The 20,877-nt window shown below is 37.6% G+C and overlaps 1 protein-coding gene across 3 annotated transcripts in view; it reads right to left on the reverse strand.

Moving 5' to 3' along the window:
- Window positions 1–20,877, reverse strand: part of LOC124168492 (sodium/potassium-transporting ATPase subunit beta-2-like) — a 120,227-nt gene that overhangs the window by 50,930 nt on the left and 48,420 nt on the right. Inside the window, exon 1 of one of the 3 annotated variants that reach the window (XM_046546811.1) lies at window positions 5,302–6,422. The exons of the other annotated variants lie outside the window; for them this stretch is intronic. Within the exon in view, the coding sequence (XP_046402767.1) occupies window positions 5,302–5,443 (142 nt within the window). The 5' untranslated portion in view covers window positions 5,444–6,422. Of the gene's footprint in view, window positions 1–5,301; window positions 6,423–20,877 lie in introns of those variants that run through there. 3 annotated transcript variants of the gene reach the window in all.

Genomic DNA, 20,877 nt, shown 5'->3' on the forward strand with positions numbered 1-20,877 from the left:
CCAACTAAATCACAATGAAATTTTTGTAATTTCACCATTCAGTGTTGACTATTGTTTTAGATTCACAATAGGATAAATCAAAATTATCAACCTTGTTTCCAACACACAATGCCATCCGACCTCATATTTACGACTTCTTTTCTTTATTATCTTCCAGATTCATTCTCGTGTTCTGCTGACGTAATTCTTATCCGATAAAAAAAATGAATAGCATTTTATATGGAAATAAAACGTGAACCGTTTTCATTCATCATGAATTGCTTCTTGTTCCTTAAGGTACGCAGCTAAAAAAAACCGTTTTACATTCATTAGGAAGCTTGAAAAGAATTAAAATCAAGTGATTCCACATACAGCTTCCGATATTCGCAGTAATAAAGTTAAAAAATAAAAACGAAATGATTACACGTCTATTTTTCTGGTAAACACTACGCGAGTCTGCTGCCCTCACTCATCCGCTCTGAGCACTTTTTTTCGTCTCGCGTGCTTCGGAGAAGATTAAGAAATCTTTCTTTGACGAAGGTGACCCTGTCTGCCATGGACGTTTCGACCACCACTCAAAAAGCACTGAACTCATACGCAATGGTTCGTTTTGGGGAGAGGAAGATTTTTCGAAGAAAGCTACGCTAAATGCGACAGGCTTTCGCTAAGTGGGTTCCGTCGCGCTCATTATAAGGAAACAGGTGAAAAGGTTCTTGGAGAAGTTGATTATCGAGTTACAGACGCTTTTCTGAAGAAGAGAGGCGGCCCTTCGCATAGAAATCGTACGAAAAATATTGAATATAAAACTTTGACGTAACAATGTAAAGTATTGCTGAATTTTGGCTGTATATTCAATTTGACGGTTGATAGTCCATTGCTCTCCATTGTATTTATCACAAACGAGACTAAATGAAAATATACAGACCTATTATTTATTTTGTATAACTGTCATTTATTTTACGAATCTGTTTTATACTCGCGGAATAAACAATTGATAAATGAATTAAAAATATGTTTATCGTCAAGTTAAAGACGCTTTTCTGAAGAAGAGAAACGACATTTCGCATTGAAATCGTACGAAAAGTGTTTTAACTTTGAAATACATACATAAACTACCGTTGAATGTTGATTGTGTATCATTTTGACGTTTGATAGTCTATTGATCTCCATTGTAATAATCACAAACTCATGATTAAATTAAAATACACAAAAAATTATCGATCCCACACAGCCGATAAAGAGATGTATGGATAAATTTAATTACCCACTATCTCCATAAACTCGCAAGCCCACGTATTGAAGGTAGAGTGCTCTTCAGTTGCCTCTTACTTGAACCCGGGGCCTACGATCAGTGGACCAATGATTTATCAACTGGGTCGCCATAGTTTCCAAATATGTTTCGATGATATATTTAGCATACTAATAATTAGTAGCAGAAGAACATTCTTCAGATCCCCAGATAAATACGTTAAATAGAAGTTCAAAATTGCTAAAAGAAATTAAAAGCAAAAGAGAATACGGATACGCAAATATTTCAAAATTTATTTCACCTCCGCCAAGTGTGCGACAAATATTTCAATTATTCTAACTATACATACAGATAAAACAAAGAATCGCAGTTGGAAATGCACAAAAAATACTCTCAACGATGTTATAAAGACACATAAAGGCTCAAAGTAAATTTAACGCTTTAAATCACATATTTAATTTCCAATGCTTGATAACAAGGGAACGTGTTTAGACTCCATTTTTCGAAAGTGGTGTTTACAAACATTCCGATTTGCGCCTCGTTTAGACTTCCTCACAAAATCGCGAATCCAGCGCTATGAAATCACTTGAAGCGAAAATTGTTACGATAACTAAATAACGTAAACAAAAATATTTCTACATTATCAATCACAATCGATCTAACGGATTTTTTTCTTGCAATCTGAAGAACAGTCGAGGAGGCGTCGATCCTGTGGGGGATCTGTCCCCCCACCTTTATTTGATAAACAGGATATTTCACTCAAAAATGTAATAAGGTTATTAGGAATTAGCGTAATGTTTTTTAAGTACTTATGCGTCAGACCATAGGAAACCCGTCCGCCACAAAGTTTTACTGAGATCGACGCATATGCAGAATAATGGTCTTCTATCACTAACGATTTGTATATCAAATCTACAACAGGACATAAAGGGCTGTTTATACGATACCTTATCACGTACGAGTTTATGTCTGATCGCATGAATGATTTTTGAGGACCGGAGCGGAACATGTACGAATGCATGAACCAAATTAGAACATGTTCTATTTTCTGTACACACATTCGCACAAGTTGGGTGGCTACACGTTTAATTTCCGTGTTCGTACATTTAGATATTAACTCGTACGGGTTAAAGCACCGTGTAAACAATCCTTAAGAATGGGTGGAATCTAACTTTCCTTTCTCATAACACAGATATGTTCTGCCGTGTAGAGGACTTAACGAATCAGATGGGGACTTATCCTGACCTAGCCTTTTTTCTATTTACGACAACTTAGCGTATTTTCCGCGCCGACAGGCATAAATTCCTCCGCTCCTCCACTACCACCGTCCTGCGTTCGCGCTTGAGGCATGGTTGAAGGTCAAGAGAGGTAAGGAGACGCGCCAGAGGAAGATTAAGACGGGCTCATGAAAGGGAATGGAACAAGCTAGGAAAACTTCGGGTTTAGTAGCAGCGGAACGTGGGCATGGAAGAAATTTTAAGAGCACGCAACAATACATCCCGACTGGTCATAACTAGCCATCAGTTAAAAGCTTGCGTTGTAAGTTTTGATAGTTACAACTTGTAACTATCAAATTTTCAGGTTTATCGAGAAATATTTCAACGTTTGCCTGCACTTGTTGCCTGTACTTCGGAGAAGATATTTTCTCAGACTGCGTGAAGCATATCATTCGTTCACCGCCGTACTATAGCAGATGTGACCACGAAAAGAAAATAAAGGAAATACACCGCAAAACAGAGAGTTTTAAAATGTCATTCTTTCCTCGAACTGTTGAATAACAACGGTGTCTCGATTGATTGAATAAATAGCGTTACTCGATAAGTCAACAGCATGTTTTCATTTTTTCCATTGTTCTAATCTCCCCTGGTTTTGCTATACGAATTACTAACCGTTGACAAGTTTAGCCATTTTCATAATGTGCACGTATTTTTTTGTTATTATGCGCAGCATTTTATGACCGTGTAGTAGGCACGAGGCGGTCCTCTGCTGCATTCTACATGTTTGTGATTGAACGCCCCCTGCCAAACACCCTAGAGGTAGCTCTCAGGGTATTATGTAGGTGAAGATACTCCAAGTATTAAATGTTACACCTGAGATAGTAATGATGTGAAAAGTTCACATTTGAGTTACAGGCAAATAATGTTGACAAGGCTCTAATCCCTACGTTTTTTCCTTCGAAAATTCCAAACAGGTAGCGTCAGTTTAAATCAGTAATTTTCCGTGAAAAAGACTCGTAGAGCGAAAGTAACGCATCATGTTAAGAAGGTAGGTTAGTAACAACGCGATTCAAAACAAAAAAGGTACTTAACTTATGTTTATAAAAAATAGACATGTTATTACATCAAGTACGCATGATAGACGACAACCTTCGAGGTTAAAAGGCAAAATAAAGGTAAGGAGAAGGTGGATAATTCAGTAGATTTTTAAATTTTGACACTTTTCCTAGATGCATTGAGCCAATCGTAGCTTTATTTTCATTCAACTAAACGTAATTTGATTTTCAAACACATTAATTTGCAAATACTATGTATAATATCATAGAGTAAGTATCTTATATATAAGTACCTGCTCTATGATAATATTCACTTAATTTGAATATCGGGGAAGGGCGACAAAGTGCTCACCTAAATACCCGGAACATTTCGAAGCTTAAACTCACGTTATTAACGAGTCACTTTCCACGAAAAATTTCCAAGTACAACGGATCGAAAGGGAGAAATCTGCGTCTTCTTAAGCCACAGGGAAGATCGCAATACCCAAGCATTCGGTGTTGTTATGCCGGCTCAGGTACTCGAGTGAAAGACTTATATTTTTTTAAGTGAAAGAGACTTATCTTATTCAATATAAATTATACCTCAATATTGACAAATTTGCATCGGGATCCTCTCATATGCATCATTTTTAGACTGGAAAGGATATACAAGGAAAATTTTATCAAAGTGGTCCTCAATATACCCTGAGTTTCATAACATAAATACACCTTCGGGCTTCTTGTATTAATTTCTTGTCAAAAGTGCATGTATGTTAAACAGTAACAACATTTTTTCTATTGTCGGAAAAACACTGCTATAAGAGCCTGCATATTTGCATATACGTTTCCATTGTGGCCGTCAAAAGGAGTGTTAAGATAATACTTTGAAATTTTCATGAAAATGGCGTGTAATTTAAAGCGTTAGAAAAGTCTTAATTACACTCTCACAAGTTTCATAACATAATAACATATTCAGGATTCTTATATTAGTTTTTGTGAAAACAACACGTATTATATTCAAACAGTAATAAGCATTTTTTCTATACTAGAAAATTTCTATCCTAGAAAAAAACATTGCCACAAGAGACTATACAACTCGGATTTTCATATGCATTTTCACATTGGTTGTCAGTCGATAAGGGGAAGTTATAAGATATTTTGAAAATTTCATGAAAATGACGCATATTTTATAGCATTAATGTAAGTCTTAAACACGTTATTTTTCGGGAAAATGCAAAACTACAACCGGTCGACGGGGGTTACGCGTCTTCTTAAGACAAAAGAGGGGTACCATAGCCTAGAATTCGTTGTTGTCATGCCGGCTCAGTTAATCGAGTAAGACAGACTGCTTTTATTAAGCGTTGACCATCGTAAATATTAACCTCAATTTTGACAAATTAGCGTGAGTATTTTCTCATATTTATAATTTTTAGACTACATATACATGGCGAATGTTGACAAAGAGCTACACAATTCCCTGAACATATATAGCCAGGAATAAAAATATCCTGTCTAATTGCATGAAAGATTTTGGTGGACCAGAACGAAACATGTGCGAATGCAAGAGTTAAATTAGAACAGGATATTTTCTATTCCTGTATTTGCACAAGTTGGGTGGTTACACGATGTATTTTCGTGTTCATGCATTTAGACATTAACTAGTACGAGATAATGTACCGTGTAAACAGGAATTGAAGCATGTTATTTTCGCGAAATATTAAAAAAAACAATCGGCGGAGGGGGTTGATGCGTCCTCCAAGCATTCGTTGTTGTTATGTCGACGCAGGTACTGAAGTGAAAAAGGATGGCAGGAGAGTCTTACCCCAGCTGAGTCCGGTTCTACCCATGACAGTGCCCTCCTTCGAGTTGTACAAGAATCGCTGGAAGGCCTTCATTTTGCTGATGTCCTCAGGCTTGCGAAAGAAACCTGGGGGAAGCTCATCCGTACTGGTATTACGCTCCATCTTGCCAAGAAGAATCCGAAAGACCTCCTTCAAAAACTGTTTCCAATATTCACTTGAGAGTCCACGCGCTGGAGATCAGCACTCCAAAGGAAAGCGACCCAACAAGTTCGTGATTTCTAAAGAAAACTCTTTTGAATTTTTTACACGATGCACAATTATTCTTCTATTTTCACAACCTTCGCTGTTTTCCGTGAAACTTCAAGTGAGAATCCACGACGATATGTTTAGAAATAGTATCTTCGTAACCGTCTTGAAATTGATTCTTGATGGATTAATATAAATTCACTGCGATGAAAGATCTTCACATTTATCGCTTATTAAACTTTAAATTATTAAGTACACACAAACAAACACACACGAAAACAGCTACAATACTGGGGAAGGAAGTAAACAAGTGCTCGGTTTGAAAGAAAGTAACGCGCCACCTGTTGTGACGAATCAAACTGACCAGCAAGCTTTGCCGACGCACTGATGTCCCTTTGGCATAGATACAGAAACTATCTATTCCTTTGCACAACAATACAGTTCTAACACACGGAACCGGGTAACACTTGTGAAGTCTCTATGGAGAATTAAAAGATATTTTCAAGAGTTGAAAACTAGCAAAGCTTCTAGCGTCGCTCTGCGGGCGTGGCACAGGTGTTTCTGAAGCACGCTGAACCCGCTTGTTGTCTGTCGAGCCCCGTGGATTGGACGAAGCTAAAGCACACTTTTGTCCCACCTCTTGCTTTTACGTTGGGAGGGAGGGCAGTGGAGGATCACGGGAAGACTGGAGAAGGAGGGGGCCAAGCGAAGCGCCTTGGGGGGAAAGAACGGAGGAGAAGGCCTCCGTGAACCGGCCAAGACGGTACGCCGTCACCTACCGGCGAAATAACGCAACTCGATACGTGCTCAACAATTAAACTCGCGGTTGAATTGAGCTGCGTGGATCTACGAAAAGGTTTGTAAATAAAATGCACCGCGAGACAGTCAGAGCTGGTGGTTTTCTATAACAACCACCTCTTAACTCCGCGAGCTTAGGGACTTGAATGCCTTGCTCTGTGAGGGGGCCGAAGGAGCGTGCAGGCACTTCGGTAGGAGTGTCGGCTTTGGCGTGTGGAATGGGTAGCGGGAGGGGGGGAAACGAGAGGGGGGGGATTGAGGGACTGCTAAGAAGGGACAAAGCTGTTCCACATGGCCTGCAGTAGACGCGACTACGCCTGTTTTTGAGGCCCGGCCGGCGCGCCGGTCTGGAATTCGCTGACCGGTTGGTTGCCGTTCGGTTCGAGAGTAAAGGAAGGTTTTTGTTGAGCCAACAGATGAGTTTTGCAGAAAGTTATGGAGGAGGTGCGAGAAGTGTACGTCATTTTCATGAAAATTTCAATATACAATCGAACTTTGGAAAGAGATTTGATGCTTCCCCAGTTAATTATGTGGTTTAACTTTTCTCTCGATTTCCACTGGGTTAAAAAAACTTCATTTAAGCCGACGTTTCGAGCTCTGACTGGGGGAGAGGGGTCATCCTTCGTTATGTCGATGAATTATGATGAAAATAAAAATACAAAGTATATTTATAGGCAAAACGGTTTATTAAATACATATGCATTCGTTTTGCATCACGCAATCCCCAAGGATATCACGCAATCCCCGGCAGAGCGAAATTATGATAAGTTTTTCAAAGCCCTGAGGATAAGACCCGAGTCAGAGCTCGAAACGTCGGCAGAAACGGAGTTTTTAACCCGATGGGGATCCCAAGAAAAGCTACCCATCATCTTACTTACTTTATCAACTGATGGCAACAATGGAAATGTATTTGAAAAGCCGAATTTTTCTAGGCTCTTACAGTAGTTTGTTCTAGAATCGAAAAAATATTAACTACTGTTTGAAACTACATCGAAATAATACCCTCGAGTTACCTCTAAGGCGATTTGCAGGGGGTATAACATGAAATTACAGTTGAATACAATGGCAATGCATTTGAAGATCCGCATTTGTCTAGCTTCTTATGGCAATGTTCGCCCGATGATAGAAACAAATGTTAACTACTGTTTAAAACTACATCGAAATAATACCCTCGAGTTACCTCTAGGGTGGTTTGCACGGGGTAATACACGAAATTACATTTGAATACAATGGTAATGCATTTAAAGATCCGCATTTGTCTAGCCTCTTATGGCAATGTTCGCCCGATAATAGAAACAAATGTTAATTACTGTTTGAATCTACGTCTACATCCACCTAATACCCTACTAGCCACCGCTAGGATGTTTGGCAGGGAGTGATAAATAACCTAATGATAAATATAAATATATAGATTGCCTTTATTAGCATATACAAACTTGGTCCTTCAAAGCCATATGACTTGTCAGAAGGTTCCATTTATCCTACATAGCGGCAACATAGAATGCATAGCATTTATATAACATTAAAACTAACAATTTTATAGACAAAAAAACAATAACATGGCAAAAAAGTTTTAGGAGCTTTGAAACAAAAATATGAGAATTTAATATATGTGCGATTCATGTACTTCCGATACAAGTCTAATACAAGAAACCTTAAGATGTAATTATGTCACGAAACTCAGGTGTTGTCATTAAAATTTACTTATTGTGAATTAAGTTTAATTATTTTATATGTATTTCTGGAGGGAATGGAAGGGAATAAGCGTTTTTAAGATCTGAAGAAGTCCATGATGGGAGGGTAGAGTTGCCGTAATATTCCGCAAATACTCTATCCAAACCTATCTTAACCGGTAGAATACTTTAATAACAATAATAATAATAAAACAAAAAGTTTATAAAAGTAAAGCCTTAAATTGTTAGAAACTAATGTAATATTCGTTATCTCAAAGAATTATGGAAGGAAATGAAAAAAACAAAGTATTGGAAAAACGTTTTCTTAAGTATAGGTATACGAAATAATTTTATTTTGGTATCACGGATATTTTTACGAAATATACAAAAAATCAACGCAAATTCGCAAAGTATTGAGAGGAGGCAGGCAATTTCTATGGCCATTTGCGTCAAAGGGAAGGTTAGGAAATGAAGGTTAATGAGCCTCGGCGAAAGTCGCCAAGGGACCAAAGCTTAACATCCCTTCCGGCAGACGGAGGACTGCACTAAAATCGTCCTCCAAACAGAACTTACTCAAATATGGATTCGGTAACTTCTGAAAAGAAAACTCCGCCACCCCCAGGTTTAAACCATGGGCTCAAGAGGTCTCCAGCGAATACTATTCCTCACAAATATGTCCGCACCTCAATAAAAGGAACAAACGGAATCCATCGAGAAGGTGCGAAGAAAGGCAGCAAGGTATGTAACGGGGAAACATAAAATGACCGAAAGTGTCACTGAAATCCTGAAAGTGTTGGGATGGGACTCAATAGGACGGAGAAGAAAAATAAATAGGCTTTTCGAACTCTTCCGCACACTTACGGGGTAAAAAGCATGGGGGAACTACGAAATTAGATTGAAAACCGCAGCTATATATGTTGGAAAGATCACCAATACAAGATGAAATGCCGGCCTCAAAGGACAAGCGTAAAAAAGTTCTCATACCTCCACAGGACCATTAATGAATGGATTAGTCTCCCTACAAAACCGTTTCAGTCCTATACTGGCAACATAAAGATTTTCAAGAGGAGGAGTAAAAAAATTATCTTGGAAAATTAATTTCATTGGTATTTTAAATTTTCACTGATACAGCTTCATTTTGGTGATGCATTTTCATTTAATGCATTTTAATTAAATATAAACTGTTAGTACCTGGCAAATAGTCAATTAATACCTCTATAATTTAATAATAATAATAAAAATATCACCCTATAGTTTTTGATTGCTGCCGTGGGTCAGTAATGTGGCTCATCGTTGGGAGAGTAAAATCAGCGTATATGCTTTGAATTTAGCGAAATTTGAATCAACCCAATTTGATTAATGTTTCATGGTTTTCAAGAGTGACACCCATGTCGTGTGTTGTTTACAGCTACAGTTCGTACGTTGAAATGTATGCAAATCATGTTAACGTAATGCTTTATCATTTTTAAAGGAAGCTGATGTAGTTACAAGATATTTTAAAATAGAAATTGATAGCTTTTTCATGCGATGGACATAGTTGAAACTGATGTTAAAATAATTTTGAAATAATGGAAAAATAAACCTAAAAATAGGGAGCTTATATGGTTTCAAAATAATTTTAAAATGAGTTCAAAATATTCCTACAATATATGTTAAACTATTTTTTCATAAGATTTTGTTGCTTGGGAACAATGTCAAAATGGGATTCTAACAATCGATAAAAACGTTTCATTTTATCATGCAAGATACTTGAAAAAACAAAGACCTTATATCGGCAGGATTCTACTAGCTGTTCCACTTCCAGAATTTTTATGACTCCCTTCTTCTTTTTCAATCAGTGGCGTAATTATGGGGGGGGGGGGGGGATGAGGGGATATATCCCCCCAAAAACCTCAGAGAAATAAAAACGTTATTTAAACTATTGTCAAGTTTTGGAATTTATCGCATATTCTTAAAATTCAAAGTTTTAGTACCAAAATGATGTAAAATTAATATCCAGGCATGTAATTTTTCAAAAATTTACCCGGACCCCACGTCGCCTGGGAGGGTGGAGCGCCACCCCAGGCCATCCCATCCCCCCAAAACACATTCCTAGTTATGCCATTGTTTTCATGAATCACCAAACCTAAAAATAATACCATTAAGTTCAAGCTCTGATTGTAACTAACATCCATTTATGTGTGCATATTCATCGTCAATCGATTTCACATCTTTTTATTATTACTCGTTATTTCTTAATTTACTTCGTCTGTTTGTCTGATTCATCGATGGAATCTTGTAATTAATTTTTAACACACTTCCCATAGTCAGATCAGCTTGAAAATTTGCAAACTCGCTTGATTACGATGACAATACAATAATAAAATATCAGTTATTTGATCTGTAATCGCTCTAATGAACTAGCTACATTTCCTTATGGAAAATAGTTTTAAATTTTCTCAATAGATGACGCTGTTTACAAGTTTTTTGGCTGAAATTTCTGTAACAGCTATGGTTTAATCGATTACATTAATCATCACTAAAGAGAACTTAATAGAAAAAAATTAAAAAATAATTTAAAAAAGCACGCTTTTTTCCAAAACCTGTTTAAAATGCACTGAAAAGTAATAAATAAGTTTTTCATCACTCGGACAAGAAAGATTGGGCTCTGATTACGTTTAGGTATTATATAATATTGCGTGCCTCCAGTCTCATATAGACTGAATTCTAATAATTGAAATAGATGTCCACGATGTAATCTCCGAGTAACGAAAAGCCGAATTTTTTGAAATGTTAGTGCATATCATGATGTTTTTTTGTGAGAAGTGAGTCTTTATATCTTTTTCATTTTATTTACATTTTCCCTTTCTCTTTAAGAGACGATTCCAAAAATTCCAAAAAAAGGCGAAAATATAGCAAGGTGTGATTAGGTTGAGCGTTCCAATACTGAATGCAGATGTCATTATAATTTAATTCATTATTTATCGAAGGTAGTAAAACTTGCAGTGATTAATACAAACTAAAAATCTGATAACGTTGAATTGGGTAGGGAATTTAATTACACCAAACCATGGATGCCGACTTACAAAAAATATTGGGGGACCAAAACCGGGGATCTTGCCCTGGGAAATTTATATAAGTATTGAGTTTTAAGTTTTTTAAATAATTTTAGAAGAGTCATATGATCTATATTAGAACCCTGATAACTCGAATGTCGATATCTGGACACTCCGGAAAAAATCGACAAGCCTGACACATTTTTTTCTCATCCCCATAACGAATTTTTGAGGGGGCTCGGGCCCCCTCAGGCCCCATGGAGTCGGCGCCACTGCACCAAACTATGTATAGCCTTCTAATCCCGTTCCCAAGGTTTTCAGGAGCGGATAATACAAACAATGGCAGGAAAGAATAATTTCGGACAGGTGGGAAATCGACCGTGGATAACAGGCGAAACGATAGTGAATTCGAGATACACAAAAAGAAACTATTCCATTCGACCGGATCCGTTGAAGGATATGTAATAAAAACTTCTTTGCGGATGAAATGGTGGGAAAAATGGCGAAGTGAGAGCATATGGCTTTCTTTCAGTCGAGACTAGTGACTCAGAAAAAAATCTGTGAACTGCATGAAATCCGATACTGAATGCTAGTATTTGTATCTAATTCAAGTACACGGTGGTCTAAAATACAAAATTTGACATTGCATTTACATGTCAAATTTTGTATTAATGTGAATGTTGATGCATACGTGCTCATGGAAAAATTAAGAGTGCCGGAACGCACGTTTCTTAATTTTCTTTAGAAGTGCAATATTACTCTGCGTGTTTTTATTACAAGTCAATGTTCACATTTTATAACTAATTCTTTTGTTATGGCTACGAATGTCTAAATTAGAAATTTTGAGGCAACACAATTGAGAAAAGTGTTAAATGACTATTATGTCTTTTGTTAACCATTGCCGGAACGGCGTTGACACCACTGATGTGTATCGTAACCAAAACTCGCAGCAACACAGAACAAATAGGTAACATCACTAATAATGAACCAACACTATTCAGGGATCAAGGGAAAGAAAAAAATAACCATAATAATAAAAAGAAAACCCACTTTTTTCTCGTTACGTCGCGTCATTTTAGACATAGTCTGGATAAATTGACGAAAAAAACATCGATCCATAACATGATATCCTCCAAGAATAATTAATTTAGAGAATTAATAAAAAATAAATTGACAAACGAAACAACATGTGATCACCTTATTAACGATACTTGCATGTCATAGAGAATTTTCATGGTTAGTTTTAAGTATACCGGGATCAGCCGCGGTGATAATTTTTACGTGAGTCACCCGTAATGCACAAATTGTGCGAAAAATCCACAGGAAAACTGGACAAGGTATTGTGTCCTAAAATATCGACAGGGAGGAATGTCACCTCGGTAGTTTAACTGGCTAAAGCAATCGACCGGGAATCAGGGGATCCGGGTTCGAATCCTGGTCAAGGTGAATGATTTTTTCTCTGTGGATTTTTCGCACAATTTCATGGTTGCCTCCTAAGATCCAATGAGTAAAAAGGATGCTTGTGGGTAGGAATATTAAGAAATGAGGGCGTGGAGAATTGTAGCATTATCGAGAGTAGTGTAAAGGGAGATATATGTTGCAAATATTGATGAAGGAGTTGCTCATAAATTTTAGGGAGGTACAGTTCTTGCTTAGCCCTTCAAAACGAACCTCCGAAAAATGCTACCCACCGCCGAATAAAAAAGCTTTGCGGCCTTGCTTATTCTGACGCATCGAATGACAAAAACTGAAGGATTTGCTATGAAAACTCCTTTGAGAATGGCATCGGGAAAAAGGCTAATTCTTTACATTCGACTTATTTTTAAGTCGAGAGTATTATTTTCGTGACTGAGAGAAAAATATCCTTGAAGCAGGTAAACTGTGAACTGTATGAAATACCATACCTAATGCAAGCATTTTTTTAATTCTCGGAGGTCCAAAGCACAAAATTTGACATTTATATCGTAGCCCAAACTCGTAGAAACACGGAAAAAATAATTAACAACACTAATCATGAGCTAACACTATTCAGCGATAAAGGAAAAGGAAAAATAACCATAACTTTAAAAAGAAAACTCACTTTCACATTGTTTCACCTCGTCAACTAAGTCATATTCTGGGTACATCGCGGAGAAAAGCATGCAAACAAAACATGATAATTAATTAATGAATGATGAAAATTAATATTAATAAATTAATTATATTAATAAATGATGAAAAATTCTAAAAATGAAACAACATGATACATTACGGACGATATAACGAAATGCATATCGTTGAGAATTTCATTTCCCTAGGATCCACTGATTTCGTCGACGTATTGTTTTTCCCAAGGGGAAAATCAATAAATTAACGAAACAAATTTCCGTTGATGACCATCACAATTCACTGTTTCATGAATTAAACGTGATTATTCTTATAATAATGGCAAATATTTAGCGTAAATTAGCTAACTTTCACAAAATGCTATATTCGTTAGGAGATGTTATTTATTGACACAAATTACGTAATCTTCAACAGATCTGAACGAAATCAATCGAGAATAATGGGTCAATTCATGAGAGATAAATGCATCAATCACGTTCGACATTGCAGATTACGTTGGGTTCAATGAATTCACAGCACTTGAGATAATGTACTTCAAGTATGTCCCATTGTCTTTTATCTCCCCGAAGTGATAAAATAACCGGCGCAAAAAATATTCTTGACATCTTCATTATCAATTTTTTATGACTATTATTCCGTATTTGTGACTTGAACGGTCATCTCGCCTAATTATATGGGCATTTAACCTTATTCTCGAAAAGTAATAGCAGCGATAAGTTCATTAGTTTTTAATGGAAGCGCTATTCATAGATAAACGAAAAAGGGGCATTCAGTTGTAAATTAACAAAAAATAAGAGAGGAGAATTTTGAATTACCTTTATGTAATATTTATAGACAGGAAACTAATAAAAATTGAAATAAACAGGTAATCATGAATCTTAGCTTAGTTAGCATCAATAAACAATGCAAAAAGTTACGTCAAAATTCTAGTGTTTTTTTCTGTAAATTTACAGCTGAATGGTCCTTTTTATTTTATTATCGATAAAAAACAATGTTTTAAACATTTATCATGCTTGCACATCAAAATTGAATATTAATGATCATTTTAAACCATGAAGATAGCTTAATTATAGAAAACAGAATCGTCGGCAAAACTTGCATGTCAAATTTAAGACCTACACTCTAAGATTCAAATTTAATATTTAACTTTGCTCCATTAAAAAGGTTCAATATGTGGTTCATGACCTTTTAAGAATTTTCGAGCAAATGAAATTATGTTCCTAAAAATGTGGTGACACAGCGAAATATCGTGACGAGAGTGGTTCGTTCACAACAAAGACATATATACCTCAATGAAAATGCGTAAAAAAAAATTGCAAAAAATTGCAATGTTACGCTCTTCCGCGTTGAAAAAGATATTACTACAGTATGTAAGCAATATGTCGGTGGTAATCGTTCAAATGCACTAAATTTCGCAGAAAGGATTCATTATTTTGGATTTTATTTTAATAAGTACGCGTAATGATACCGAGTTTAATGCAATTCAGTGAAATGAAAAGTATTATCACTATTTAATTTATGTTCGATGCCCGGTAATGAAAATTTGCATCCTCATCTAACCTATAAAAATTCTTGATCTTTATATAGATAATTATTTCTTAGACAACTAGATAAATTTGAAAAATAATAAGACTACGTAGAATATATTCTAGATTCCAAATGAACAAAATCCAAAGCTTCTCCAAAAATATTTCAGGCTGAGCAGTTTGTTAGCCACATATAGCACCAAGGAAACCTCCAGTTCAGATAGTGAAACGTTAATAAATGTATATACATAAATGATAAATGTATAATCCATAAAAGAGAATGCCTGTTTGTCTGTCCGCTACGCGTTTCCATACGACTGCAAGGATTGCAATCAAAGTTTGTACGTAGGTGCATCTGATTCTCCCAAAGCCCGTAGTTCTACTTGCGGTTGCGTTATTTGCGTCGTTTTCTCATTAACGTATGCTACGCAACATCTTAACATCATACAATGCCGGCGGTTGGACATCCTGCCGGGTAGTCCCACCTCTTGATGCGCTCAAAGAGAAAACATAAAAATCGTATTTGGTCATAAAATCAAAGTTTGGAGTTTCCCACTTCTCTGGGTACTATCCTCCCCGAGCAACGCCGGGTGGTTTGCTAGTATAATTAATAATCACCCAAAAAGATTCTGCACAAAACTGCTTAGTCACGCTCTTTCGTTGAGGAATAATAATGACGCAATTTATCCCTTACTCCTTTTCTGCCGAATGCACAAGATTTTCGAGACTAAATTAATTGATTCGAGTGCAATTTACCTTTGAAAAATTCGGGTGACTTCTCATTCAGTCCTCTTACTCGACTGTACTTATATCGCGCCGTTCGATCGGGCGTGCCTCCGCCACAGCAATTAGTCCCTCCTGACACAGATTCGAAGCGGAAGACGACGAAGAAGAGAGAGAGTCAGAGGTAGAATTGAAAGAAAAAAAATTAAAAAGTAGACATCCATGCAAAAGAAATAAGCAACATCTTTCGGAGCTTCGCCCGTTGGGAAATGAGGTCAAGCTGAAAAACGAATATCATTAGTTTTCGCAGAGATCACTCATCCGCTTCGTGTTTTATACTCGACCATCTGCACGCCTCCAGGTATCGGATGAACCACTTCCATTTGCCATCGGGCTCGCGAGGAGTCATGGGAATTGTTGGGCTTCCGCATAGCTTGAGCAGTATAAAAAATTGGCCAGTTTAGGTGCCTAAACTCTAGGATTTGGCCAGGACGCCATCTTGGAATTTCCAAGTCCCAATTCGTTAAGCGAAGCATTAAGGAGCGAAATTTAGATACTTTTCTTGGCCGCCAGATTTGGGCATTGACGAGCGCATCCTTTTCCCATGATTCAAAGCGTGGAAGCGTCTTTGGGAAGAAATGAGGTATTTGGAAGTAGTGGTGGTATTTTTGGACTTGTTCGAGTGCTTGGTCATTTTTGTGTCGTTTATAACGATGAAAGGTCGTTAGTTTGAGTGTTTGTATGAAGGAGAAATACGTTAGAATTTGAAAAGAAATGGAGTAAACCTGACCTTAAAAATACCAAAATATTTAGAATTGTTAAAAAAAGAGGACATTTAAAAAGAGTAATTGGCACAGAGAACGATTGAAATACCATCAACTAGATCCAAAAGAATAAAAGGGAAGCTTTTGCGACAAAAAGAGCCAAAATCGACAAAAGAAACTTGGAAAACAAATGTATTCAACGGTGTTCGGCGAGATGTTGTGGAGCATACCTACTGATATGATAATTGAAAATGAAAAACTTTGTGTATGTCCACAGTATTTATTATTGTACTACGCGTTTCAGCGAATCAGCCTCTCCATCATCAGGTAGAGATGATATGTACCTTATGATGGAGAAGGTGATTCGCTGAAACGCGTCGTACGCTAATAAAAACTGTGGACGTAAACAATTTATTTCATTTATCAGTGAAAAACTAAATATTGACCTAACCTAAAAATAAAAAAAAATTCCCCAGCTCTATGTCCTGCTAAAACAAAAAGATGAAGTTCGCCATGAAAAAATATTTGACTTAGCCGGGATTCGAACCCGGATCTCCCGATTGCCGGTCAGGTGTGTCTCCACCTATTTTAATAAGTAATAGTAAATATTTTTTCATGGCGAATTTCATCCGTTGGTGTATTTAACTTTACACCCGTGCGCGTGACTGCGTACAAAGCCACTTGTGGAACCTCGTGCTTCACTTTCGAACACTTTAGTTTCGAACCACACACCGAGTACGGAGTTTTGGTTGATTGTAGTGGTTCGGCCCACCGCTATTAGATGGGGCACTTATATTTTGACCCAAAGCAGGAAAACGGTGAAGACAAAGTGGCCATTCGATTTCTAAGCTCAATGTTTGAACCTCTCTACATTCTGTTATGAAATGGGTCGAAACTATTCCGTCTTATCCCCCTCCACTTAACTTCTAGGATTGAAACTTAACTATGAGCGGCTAGGTTTCGATTAATTTAGTTTTGTTCCTAGGAGTAAAGTTTCGTCCCGGGTCGAAACTATACTCTTTGGTGATTTTAAGTTGGTGCGAGAACGATACTGAACCTGGGCCTCGTATTTTCGTTTCCCTCCGGGTCGAAATGAAACGTTTTCGTATCGTTTCACTTGCCATCCCTGGTATAAATTACGGTTAACACCCATAATTATACCTTATTTCCCCGTGAAACTAGGATCACTTTGTCCTAACACTGGGGCCTTTGGTAAACCCATTTAAATGCGCGGTGGGTGACAACACATTTAGAGGCAGACTTGAGGATCCTCTTTTGTAATCTTCGTGGTTGGAAACAATCCTACATAATGGCTGGATTTGGGATTCAAATGTACCAAAAGAGCATTGCCCTTCAACTGACGACAGAGATGTTTTCCGCGTCAGTTCAACGCTTCTTTCGGGAGAGCGCGAACGAAAGAAATTAGCGACCGCGAGGTCTTTCTTTTACGAATGGTATGCGAGGATGTTGGCATGCGGATGACACCTCGCCCAGCGCGTTAGACAGATGAGAAGATTTCCACCCAACTGTGGAGTTTGAGAGATTAAAAAAAATATCCTATTCCGAAGCCGTGCTGGCTTGACAGAAAAAAGAACAGGAAACTAAGACATAACCATGCCAGTATGTAAGTTCAGTACAGTGGCGGATACAGATGGGGGCGTAGAGGGGGCGCACCCCCCTTGCGGGCCCGCCCTTATTGCCAAACATTGCAGAACCACTATTATAACTTTTTTATATCATAAGATGGAATTGTATTGTATACGTGTGTAATAAATTTAACCAAAATTTTCTTAAACTCTGCATGTGACTAGATTATTTTTTATTAGGATGAAATAAAAGATAACTCAAGATATCTTTTGCGCGCCCCGTCCAGTTTTTTCTGTATCCGCTACTGGTTCAGTATAGTCCAAAGAGCAAATATACAGGACGTTTCAGGAAGATTCTGCAATACTTAAGGTGGTGGAAGGAGAGACGATTTTAAACATTTGTTACCAATAAACATGGGGCCGCAACTCCTTAGTTACTGTGCTATGGCAACGCAAACATTTTTTGGGGATGCACTTTGAAGCAGTGGCGTAACTATGGAGGGATGAGGGGTTAGATCCCCTCCCAAAGCCTCGGAGAAATAAAAAAAAATATTGAAAACTATTGTCTAGTTTTGACATATAATAACTGCATTTGCTTAAAGTTCTATTTTTAGAGCCAAGATGATGTAAAATATATTTCCTGCATATGCTTACGAAAAAATGTGTTATTTAATCTTTTTTTTATTTTTATTTTCTACTTTTTAGTGGTGAATCGATTCGATTCTATGTATTCGATTTAACCAGGGCTATTGAAGAAATTTCTGCCTAAGCATTTGTAATCAAGGCCATATGTTGGGAAAATTCGAAAGTATTTTTCAATGTCGAAATCTACTTCATTAATTAGTTAAATTTCCAATTTATTTTCTAAATTCTTTTTTATTTGCCATCAATACTGTCTTAGCTTAGGCTAATGCGATACTTGATGCTTTTTGGACTCCTTATCCTGTTTTTTTTATGTCACTTGTGAGGGCGTGCCCAGGATCAAAACTAGAGGGAGGCAAGCCATGGTCGTTCAAGTTGTAATACAAAAATGGTTTTGAAACCAAAATATCAAGAAAATTATAAAAGCGCTTTATTAGTTTTTAAAATTATTTGATCGAAAAAAATAGTTTTATTTTTAATACCTTTTTAATATTGATATCAGTTGTCTTGGACTAAAGGAAAATGTGTACAAAATTTCGTCTTGAACTAAATTTACCTTTGATTAAAGAGAGGCATACGGATGTATGCCGCGTGATGTATCGGAAATGCCCCGATGTATCGTGACTAACTGCTGGTCATTTTTTCAAGGGAATAGTGTTGGAGCTTGGTTCTGCTGCCTTTTTATTTCAGGTGGGCGGGGGGGATGAGGAGTGAGGACAGGAGGAGGAAGACGAAAAAAAAAGATGGAAAGGTTGGATTATTCCACCTCCAGATCACCATGGATCAAAGATCACTACGGAAGAAAGATCACCACGGGCCGCGAAAACTTAATCAAGAAATAAATTTATCTTTGTTTCTAGGGGGGGAGGAGCAACTTCCCCCTTCAACCCCCCGCTGGGTACGCCCATGGTCACTTGTACATCTGTGGTAATGGCGCTTCCTAGATTTTGTAACTATTATTATTATTATAGTATTCTACCGATTAAGGTAGGTTTCCATGGAGTACTAAAGAAGTGATTTGGGAACCTCCCTTTCCTTCCATCACTGCCTCCTTCAATTCTCTGTAAGGCTTACTCCCTTTCAATCTATCTAAAATTCCTATTCTTTTCCTTCCCCTCCCTCGTTTTCCTAACATTCTACCCTCTAACACCATTTTCAACATCCCCTCACCGCTAAGTACTCCTCCCCTCCATACATTCTGTCTCCTCCGTACCTCATCTAAAAGCTACCTCTCCTCGCCAACCATATCCAGCACTTCGTCGTTCCTATTTCGTAATTATCATATTAAAAATTGTGACACGCTCAGTTCGTGCGTGACGTCCCGTATGCACTGGGAGGAAACTAGCGCACGGAGCGGTTGTCGTTTGAAACGTGACAGAAATACAGTAACCGATCGGAGTCTGAACCCGCGACTCTTGATGATAAGGATGCGAGCACTCAATGGGGAAGTCGCGCTAATGGGGACGACGGATGAATGATCGCATCCTCGCGTTGATGAGCCGGGAAACGGCCCACGGACAAGCCGACAATACCGCCACCCGGCAGGCGGCAGTGTGCCCTCACGCATCGGCGGAATAATTACCTCTTTATATCTTCATAATTAAAAGTTTAAATAATAATAATAATTTATTTACTCCTAAATTTTGATTTTACAGCTGACAACAGTGGTGTAACTATGAATATGCTTTGAGGGGATGTTGGGGTTTTGGGAGAGGATGAGGGCAGTGGCGTAGCCAGGGGGGGTGCACCCCCGAAATATAAAAACACAATTATTTTCATTCATAAAAGAAAACAATGAAGTATTGAAAAGTAAAGAAAAAGAGAATATAAGAAAATAAAAAAAACAAAGTATTGAAAAATCATGATTTTAAAAAATGTTTTTTTAACAAATGAAGTTTTTACGATTATAAAAAGTGTTAAAATTAGTTTTAAATCCTCTAATTGATACCCTGCCTTCAAAAACTTTCCCCCCTGATTTTGGACCCCCCCGGACGTAATTCCTGGCTACGCCACTGGATGAGGGAGGCTTAGTGAGGGCAACCCCCTTAGAAAATGGGGAGTTCAGAGAAAAATTTTGAAAAATAACTTGCCTGAAAATGCATTTTACATCATCATTTTGGCACTTACAATTTAACTTTAAGCAGATGCAGTTATTATATATAAAATCCAGACTTAAATTTTTGAATGACTATTTGAGTTCTCAGAAGCTTTGGGGGGGGGGGGGGGTGGATACATCCCCTCATCCCCCCATAGTTTACGCCAATGGCTGATAATATCATAGAGAAGGAGATTTAGGTGGTCTCCAAGACCATATGACAGGAACTGAGCCACCATCAAATAACAAAAAGTTTTTCGCACAATTAGTGCATTGCGGATGACTCCGTAAAGGTATCAACGTGGCTAGTCCCGGTACAATTTAATTAGCCAAGAGCGATCGCCTATATGTGGTCAAAGTTCGGGCTTTGCTTTCCGGCTGTGGCGCTGTGCGCACCATTTA

The sequence above is a fragment of the Ischnura elegans genome, chromosome 11 (genome assembly GCF_921293095.1).
Source record: "Ischnura elegans chromosome 11, ioIscEleg1.1, whole genome shotgun sequence".
In the NCBI taxonomy this organism is placed as follows: Eukaryota; Metazoa; Arthropoda; class Insecta; order Odonata; family Coenagrionidae; genus Ischnura; species Ischnura elegans.